The sequence below is a fragment of the Eretmochelys imbricata genome, chromosome 21 (genome assembly GCF_965152235.1).
Source record: "Eretmochelys imbricata isolate rEreImb1 chromosome 21, rEreImb1.hap1, whole genome shotgun sequence".
Lineage (NCBI taxonomy): Eukaryota > Metazoa > Chordata > Testudines > Cheloniidae > Eretmochelys > Eretmochelys imbricata.
Genome location: NC_135592.1, coordinates 14,424,694 through 14,434,059, shown reverse-complemented (window position 1 = coordinate 14,434,059; position 9,366 = coordinate 14,424,694). Strand labels below are relative to the sequence as shown.

Sequence of the window (9,366 nt, the reverse complement as noted above, 5' to 3'; positions counted from 1 at the left end):
GCCGCAAAAGGGACGTAAAAGCGCCGCCCGGGCTCGTGCGGAGAGAGGCTGAGGTAAATGCCGGGTCCTCCGAGGGAGCCTGACGGCCCGAGCCGGGATCCCGGGGCCCCGTGTGAGCGGCTCCGCCGGGCAGTCCCTGTTTCCGGGGCTGGGTGTGTGACCGGGTCTCGCCCCCGAGGGGTCCCTGCCTTCCGGGCTGGGGCCTGAGCGGGAGGCGGCGGCGGTGGGGGGCCGGGAGCGGGGTCGGGGCGCTCCCCGCCGAGGGGGGTGATGTCCTGTCCCGCCCCGCCCCGGGCCAGGGCTTCTCTGCAGCATGGCTGGGGCTAGCGGCCCCTGGCAGGAGTCCCTCTGGCTTCTCAGGCGACCTAATGTAGCCGAAAGTCCTGCAGGCTCTGAGCTACTCGGCGATCTCGTGGCTTGTGGGAGCTTAGAAAGTCCAGTTGCATTTAGACGTCTCAATAGGGAACTCTTCTGATTCCCGCCCCCCCCCCCCAAAAAAAAAATCAACTTTCTTTCTTCCAGGCTCCCAGGGGTTTGCTGTTACCGTCCACAACTTGCATTCCTGCAAATTCACTCTCCAAATTTAATCCCCTAATACGCTAGCTGGAGGTGCCTCCTAGAGTAGGCAGCAATGAACTAATGCAGACTAACCTATTCATTTGAGCATCAGCTTTGCTCAGATAAATGGGTTAGTCTCTAAGGTGCCACAAGTCCTCCTGTTCTTTTTGGGGATACAGACTGACACGGCTGCTCCTCTGAAAAATGAACTAATGGACAGTGTTGGGGCTTGTGTGATCTTTAGGCTGTAGCGTTAACCCAGGTAGGCACGGTCCAAAAAGACCATTCTGCTTCAAATCGCATTCCAGTTTCTACTGCAACTGGAAAAGCTGGAACCACATTGGAGGCTTACATGAAATGTTGGAAGTGTTCAATGATTTGTGGAAAACTTAATTCTGTTCCATTCTGTGTGGCTTCTTATACTGTCCTCCTCGTATCTGAATTCGTTGAATGCTGTGACTTGACACCTTATCCTCCTCACAGGAGGAAAGCTGACTATACAACATAGTGTTTGGGTAGGGTTTTATTGTTTTTAAATGTACATGCTAACCTATATTAGAGAAGGCAATTTTAAAGAAGTGGGACTTGTACTTGGATCAGAAGATGGTTAGGTTTGTGATGGTCTTTGGTTTCTGATGCATATCAGTGGTGTATATTTCCACTGGAGCTAGAAATGAGGCTAAGGGCAGCAGTATATTTGCCAAGAGAGGCAACAAGGGGTGAAAGCTAGTGCTACTTGTGGTTATAATTTTTTTTTTTATGTGCTCACATGTTCATTAGTAGCTGAACAGAAATAACACTTCCATTCCCCTCAAAAATTCCTCTCTGCAAATGCCTCTGAACATTGACTTAGGACACGTTTGGTTTGCAACTGGCCTGGGCTGTCAAATGTGAGACTTACAATAGTGTTACGCTTAGAGGTTGAACGCTACTAAGTTATGCACATTTTCTTCATCTTAAATATGTCTAAATTCCTTTCATGTTCCAGGTAGATCTGGATCTTAATACTTCACAACTGTAACCTGCCAAATAAAAATTCCAAGGCTAACCAATCCATGAGTGGGCATCGATCCTCAAGGAAGCGATGTGGAGAGTCACGCATAGAATCCCCTATGGATTGTGGTCATGTTCCTGCTACAGTGTGTGTGTTACGCAGATTGGTTCAGTTGCCTACACCACCATTGTCAAAGCACCAGCTAAAGCGGTTAGAAGAACACAAATATCAGAGTGCTGGACAGTCCTTGCTTGAGCCACTAATGCAAGGTTACTGGGAATGGCTAGTTGGAAGAATTCCAGCCTGGATTGCCCCAAATCTGATCACCATTACTGGACTGTTAATAAACATATGTACAACAGTAATATTAGTGTATTACTGCCCAACAGCTGCAGAGCAGGTAAGAGATGGGCTTCTAACTATGACAGATTTCATATTTAATGTGAGTAGCATGGAGCCAACATTATTTTGGCTGTGTTCTTGTGTTTGGGGAAGTGGTTGTGTTGCACTGAGTGATCCACAATTCTTATTTTGAGCTGTTCTGTGAACACAAATGCTTTGTGTGTGTGTGTGTGTGTGTGTGTGTGTGTGTGCAGGGGGTGAGGGTCTTAAAGAGGTCTTCCTACTTACAAGCATTTGTGTGTAGTAAAACATAAGTGGATTTCCGTGTTGGCACTTCCTGGAGAAAACAGCTGGGTTCTGCTGCTCACTAGTTACGCTGGGGCAAGTGGAAGTGATGTCAAGGGCCAACAGTCACTAACATTGTGTTGTCTGGCTCTGCCCAAATACATGTGAAACGTTCAGTCAAGGAATATGTAATAGCACAATAGACTGGGAAGGGAGCTCAAGCTGTTCTAGTAGCAATTATGTGGGGGCTGCTGCAGACAGAAAGGAGTTGGTTTGGATCCTCACAAGAAGCTGCTGAGTTCCTATGGAAGCTTTGAGAAAAGGAAGCTGGAGCTATCCTGTCTTGGCATTGCATGTATAGTTACCACTTATTTTTTATTACTTGTGATCGTACTGTGGTCACCTGAAGCTCTGTGTGGACTTCAGTTTGAACAACAACAACAAGAAACTTGATTGATAGGTAGGTCTGATGCTTCTTGGTGCACGCAGGCCTGTGAGTCACCTCATTACTACCTGCCTCATGCTGGAGGCAGTCTTGTCTGTGCTAGCTGGGTGATAGCAGCCTAACACAACCAGCCTGTCAGCCACTCAAGCACTCTCCCCTGGGCTACACCAGCCCTAGCTTTGCCTGGCAGGTTGACAATAGATGCACTGCAGCCCCTGACTCCCTTTTGAAGTGTTGCCCTGTGGTATCCAGTGCTGATCACCCAGTGTACCACAGTTTCACCATAGACTACTGCTCCTGTATTATGCACAGCACTCAAGTTCAATTATAAAATAAAACTTTTTTTTTATTTGAATCTATTTTCTTAAATAATCATTGTTCCCAGAACATCATTCTGGAGCCTAAACTTAACTAACAAGTTATCCTTGTATCTTAAGAAGCTTACCTCAATCAGAGTTCTTTCCAGCATTTTCAACCAAGCTTGCATGAGAATCCCTTTTTCATTAAGCAAACTTTGCAGTCAGTTTACTTCCTCGGTGAGGGATGCCAGGGTGTCTTTCTGCATACCCATGTATACCAGAACAGGCCTTTTGATATCCAACTGAAAATAGGTTGGTTTGAAAAACACTAACAGTAGAGCAGCACCACTGGTGTTAGCAATGTATGGAGGGCTGTTACATGCTTAGAAGGGGTCGGTCTAAGAAGACATGCTTAAAGTATTGGCATCTGCCTGCAGCCCTTCTTGCTGTTATCACCAGAGGAGGCACACTCTTTGGAAAGAAGTCTAGGGTGTTAAGGTGGTAAATGCTGCTTTAACTTTGTTCCCCTTATGTATTTCCACAGTCTAGTTACACGATCACATACTCCTTCTCAAATAATACAACACATTATAAAACTTGTTCTACAATATTAACTGCAGTCTGTTGTAGTACAGTATAATACCTACTCCTGGGGGAATTCTGCACCACTGCACATGTGCAGAATTCGTGTCCCCCACAGATTTCTTTGCTTCCCTACAGAAAAATGACTTTGACAGGGAAGTAAAGGGAAGCTGCAAGAGTACCACTTCCTAGCAGTGCAGGTACATCGTTTCAGGTACCTGGAGCAGCTGGTGGAGAGGTAAATCACTGTGGGGCTGGGGACACTCCAGCAAGTGATCCTACCTTGAGCCAGGATCAGCTGCTGGGCTGGGCTGGAGGCAGGAGAGGACGAGACTTCCTCTTCCCCTGCAAGGAGTGGCTAAGGCTGTGTCAGACCCACCTCCAGAGACCTCTGTCAGCTGCAGGGAGCTCAGCATCTTCCCCTGCTTCCTGCCCCCATCATTCCTCTGCTGTGGTGGGGGGAGGGAGGACTGTATGGGGAGCTGCCTCCCGCCCCATCCACCAACCCCCATACCCAGCCACCACTGCCAAACCTCATCTGGTATGTCCAGAACCTACCTAGCCCTCCATACCTGAACCTCAGCCCCTGCATCTGGAGCCCACCTGCTTCCAGTACCCCCCACCCCCAGCTGAGCTCCCTGCATTCAACCCCCCATCCCCAGCATCACTCTCAGCCCACAGATCCAGACCCCCATGCCACTGACACCCCCCCCTCCCCCCATGAGCTGCCCCCAGACCTCCACCCCACCAAGTCCCACTTCACCCAAACTCCTCCGCTGATCCCCAGCCACCTTCACCTGGAAGCCTCTGCAGAGTCCCATTGCCCCAGGGCCCCCTGTCCCACAAGCCTCTGTGCATACATATCCTCCCCACACTTAGACATTGTCTTCCTTCCCCCACCCCGAGCTGCTTGCACCCAGACTATTCCACACAGAATCCTCTCACCCCACACCTGGATTCCCCCCACACTGAGCCCCTCCATGCTTGGATCCTGCCTGGTTGAGCATACCTGCCCCACACCTGGTGCAGAGGGGCAGGGCTCCAGGGTGTTTCTGGGGCAGGCACAGCCCTTGTGCTGTGTCAGGGTAGGGTGCAGCCTCGCTGCTGAGTCTGTGTCCTGGGACGGGGGTGCGGCTGCAGGGTGATCATCCACCTTTGTGCAGCCAGGAGCCTCTGTGCCCCACTGCCATGCTGGAGCTTCTGCACTTATTTATTGACAAATAAAACCTGCACACTTTAAAATAGTGTGCAGATTTTTTAGTTTTTGTTTGGTGGAGAATGCCCTCAGGAGTATACTGTGTACAACAAAGTTCATGAAGGAGACCAGGTGGGTGGGGTAATATCTTTTATTGGACCAACTTCTGTTGGTGAGAGAGAGAGAAGCTTTTGAGCTACACAGGGCTCTTCATCAGGTCTGGGAAAAGTATTTAGGGTGTCAGATCTTGTTTTTAGCATAAGTAGTTAGCATGTATTCTAAGGGACCATTCAAGGTGAAGTTAATGAAAGTCACTTGTATGAAAATACACAGTAAAACATGCTTGGACAACATATGTAATACTGAGTAGTGATAGTCAGAAGTACAAGCTGGCAGAAAGGGGTTTACGATTAAAATAACTTTCAATACCTCTTTCCATATTAGGTGTGCCTTGGTAATAAATTTTACTGTGAATACGTTAATGCTAATTATTTTAACTGGATGTAGAAAAACATGGGTCTCATTAGGAAAAAATCTTAATTTTCCATTTAGAAATAGTAAGTGTTTTAAAAAAACTTATGTGAAATTCAAATCACATATAATACTTGGATCAAGTAACCTTTGAATATGTTATCACCACAGTATGAGTATCTACTGCAAGTCCATGTGACTTAAGTTCTCAAGTCACTTAGATGTTTTTGAAAATCTTACTGTAATCAAACAATATAAAGTTACGACAATTCTAAAGTATATTTAGTTTAGAAGCAAACAGCTAGTGATATTCTACAATAACAAATTAGTGTTCAAAGGGATAACTGTCTCCAATGGGGAAAACTGTCCTGTTATGTGTAGTGCATGGGTACAGATAAAAATTATGAAAATGCATATCTTAAAGAGAGGAACTTATTTAAAAAAACACATTATAAGTTGACCTTGAAAATGCAGTCCACTGAATGCATCCGATGAAGTGAGCTGTAGCTCACAAAAGCTTATTGCTCAAATAAATTTGTTAGTCTCTAAGTCCTCTGCACAAGTCCTCCTTTTTCTTTTTGTGAATACAGACTAACATGGCTGCTACTCTGAAACCATTGAAAACAGTGTAAATGTATAGGTTGGAATCCTAAGATTGTAGGAGAGAATTGCATGACAGCGAAGTAATATAAAGACATAAAACTATTGTAATATATGTGCACTAGGAATAGAATGAGGTTTCACCCAGTAAAGTGCAATGCCTCTCAAAGTATTGGATCCATGAGATTTGCTATAGTGTGTAAAATTGGGCTATACCTATATGCGTACCTTTGTAAAGAATTCTGAGAACCACAGGAGTAGGGGAACTCTAGTTCAAAATGTTGTTTATTATTAGCATAACTGGTATTGCAACTGACCTGGGTGTAGTTTTGAGCTTGACATGGGGGTCATGATCCTACCACTATGAAGGTCATTGCAGGATTGGGGGTCTTATTTCATATGTACCAATATTCAAAGCAAAGGCTGTCCCGTGGATGCATGCACAGCTAACTTAAGGCTTGTTTACATAGTCCCAGAGTTTGGATTACAGGGGTGTGAACTACAGCTCATGCTAAAGTGCTATGCTATAACTTTCCCGGGTAGACCCTGTGGGCATGAACTAAAAGGTACCTAGTTCAGGTTAATTTAGCCCCGTTTGAAAGAAGACTTAATGTGAACTTGGTACCTTTTAGCTTGCAACAGCAGTGTCCACACGAGGGAGTTGGAGTGCAGCATACCAATGTGTTCTGCAGTTCACACCCCTGTAGTACAAACTCTCAAAAATGTATTCATGAGTATTTTCAGGTACTGCAAATCAGAATTATTTTGGTATGAGAATAAAGATCTGTTTAAGGTGTTTCAAATCTTTGTTAATCTTTTACTGACCTTCTTTCTTTCTTTCTTTCCTCTTAGGCACCTCCATGGGCATATTTTGCTTGTGCATGTGGCCTTTTCATTTACCAGTCTTTGGACGCTATAGATGGAAAACAAGCAAGAAGAACCAATAGTAGTACTCCTCTGGGAGAACTTTTTGACCATGGTTGTGATTCACTGTCCACAGGTATTGTCACTTGTAACTGGAAGATAATGGTTAAATAAATTTATTTATATTTTGGAGATATTCCTAATAGTAAACTAGAATATAGAAAGAAAAACCTTTGTCAGGCATGCTGTTGAAGAGATGAGCAATTTGATGCTATTGTTATATTGCCAAATAAATCTTCTTTTGGTTGTGTGGTTTTTTTTTTTTTTTGTTCTTTTTAAGCAGAACCTAAATCTGACTAGTTTGGTGTTACACTGACACTAGGGGAATTTAGGCCCTGATTCAGCAAGATACTTAATCTGTAAAGCTCTAAGCATATGAGTAGTTTTGTTGACATCATGGGGTCTACACATGTGGCTTGCTAAATTTGAGCCTAATTTAGTAACTTTACCTAGCTTACATTTAAAGTACAAAGAACGCTTCTATAGTTAATACTTAATTAAAACAATTTTAACGTCAAATTTTGAACCTAAACTATGTGACACTGGGAGTCCAAATTCAGCCCTGACTCTGTTGAAAGCAGAGGTAACTTTAACCCTGTTTGTTCAATGAATGATTCAGATTCTTTTTGTTTGGGTACTTAGATCACAGTTTATAAGACTCTAATATTAAATTTTGATGGATCACTCACTTTGTAATTTTAGATTCATAGAATGCATAGTTTACTCCTGAGGGCGTTCTGTGCCAAAAAAGTTAAATTCTGTGCACAATATTTTAAAATTATGCAAATTTTATTTGTCAAATAAATGTGGAGGTTCCAGCATGGCATTGGGGAGCACAGGCCACTGGCTACACAGAGAGGTGGGAGATCACTGTGCAGCTCCTTCCCAGGACACAGACTTGGCAGTGAGGCTGTACCCAACCCTGACGCAGCACCAAGACTGGGCCTGCCCCAGAAACACCCAAGGGCCCTGTCCCTCCATGCCAGGTGCAGCAGGTGTGGACAGGCAGGCTCAGCAAGGCAGGATCCAAGTGTGGAGGGATCCAGGTGTTGGTTTGAGAGGGTTCTGTGTGGGGCAGTCTGGGTGTGGGTGGGTCAGTGGGTGATCTGGATGCACAGGGGCTTGTTTGGGGAGGGGGGGAAGGTTCTGGGTGCAATGATGATGGGACTCTGCAGGGGGGTCCAGGTCAAGATGGCTGTGGCTCAGTGGAGGAGGCCAGTGTGGGGGAATGGGGATCCAGGTGCACTAGTTGGGGTTCAGGGGGCTGGGGATCCAGGTATGGGTGGCTTGTTGGGGTGCACCAGGTGCATGGGGAGTGAGGCTCATTGGCATGGTTCTGAGTGTGGGGGGGAGTGAGGCTTGGTGGGAAGGTCTGCGTATGAGGGGGTCTGGATGCATGGGGGTTGGGGAGAAGGGGGAGCAGCTCCCTGTACAGGGATCCCTCCCCTTGCAGCTGAGGAGCGATGGGTGCAGGAAGTGTGTGTGGGAGTCTTCAGAGATTCCTGCAGCTGGGGGAGAAATCTGGGGTTGGGTCTGAAGAGGAAGTCCTGTCCTCTCTAGCCTAGCCGGGACTAGCAGCTGAGCCTGGTGCAGGGTAAGAGCTGCCAGCCGGGTCTTCCCCAGTGGGACAGGAGGCTGAACAGTGATTTACCTCTCTGCGGGCTGCCCTGGGCACCCAAAACGTACTGCTTGGGAAGGTTGCATGACCTCTCTTGTGGCTTCCCTTTGTTTCCCCATAAGTCATTTTTCTGTGGGGAAGCAAAGAAATCTGCAGGGGACATAAATTCTGCGCATGTGCAGTGGCGTAGAATTCCCCCAGGAGTAATAGTTGCCTTTTTTTGTGATTTGCACATAAGAAAACTTGAGAATTTCTTTTAATGAAAGATGCAGTGAAAGAAAATGGCAAACTTGAACAAAAGTAAACAAAAACAAGGAAATACCAAATTAAGAGCCTGATCCCATAAATTACTGAGAATCTCTTTTTAAAAAGTGCTGTGCCCTCTCTCAGCTCCCATTGACTTCAGTAGGAAGGGTGCCTTTTGCAATGGGTACCATCTGCAAACTCTCTCTTAGCCGCTGCTCTGAAAATCTGTTGTGATGAGATATTTCAAGATTAAGATTTTTGCAGAGGTATTGTAGTTCACAGTAATGTATAATCAACAGCATCTCAGCAGTCACCCTGTGACTTTGAGCACCCTCATTGAACAGCAGTAATAAAGCAATGAAATATTTGCATTTCTTGAACTGTTTTTGTTTGATATATAATCTTTGTTAAAAGTCTTTACTATATAATGTAGCGGTTTACTGTAATCTCACTGTGCCTCTTTCTCTGGGTCCTTTGCTAGAATTCTGTCTCCTGTATAGTTTTGTAAAGATTTCTTTGTACATGCTTGCTTTTTTTTTTCTTGTCTGATTTCTTCTGCAGTCTTTGTGGTTTTGGGAACTTGTATTGCTGTGCAGCTGGGGACGAATCCTGACTGGATGTTCTTTTGTTGTTTTGCTGGGACATTCATGTTTTATTGTGCACACTGGCAGACATACGTCTCTGGAACCTTGCGCTTTGGAATGTAAGTAACTCAGTTGAAAGTAAAACTGTAAACAGTGAAGTCAGTTTTCTGTTCAATGTATGTCCTGTACTAAGATTCTTAGATTAGTAAAAGGTGGGTATGTA

At 45.3% G+C, this 9,366-nt stretch overlaps 1 protein-coding gene across 3 annotated transcripts in view; it reads left to right on the top strand.

Moving 5' to 3' along the window:
* The first annotated feature begins 2 nt into the window (after window positions 1-2).
* The window catches only part of CEPT1 (choline/ethanolamine phosphotransferase 1), a 42,748-nt gene continuing 33,384 nt past the window's right edge, over window positions 3-9,366 (top strand). Inside the window, exons 1-4 of one of the 3 annotated variants that reach the window (XM_077839242.1) lie at window positions 3-53; window positions 1,547-1,952; window positions 6,624-6,771; window positions 9,121-9,262. In XM_077839242.1, the coding sequence (XP_077695368.1) occupies window positions 1,614-1,952; window positions 6,624-6,771; window positions 9,121-9,262 (629 nt within the window). In that variant the 5' untranslated portion in view covers window positions 3-53; window positions 1,547-1,613. Of the gene's footprint in view, window positions 54-86; window positions 153-1,546; window positions 1,953-6,623; window positions 6,772-9,120; window positions 9,263-9,366 lie in introns of those variants that run through there. The other 2 variants (XM_077839243.1, XM_077839244.1) reach the window with 2 other exon arrangements.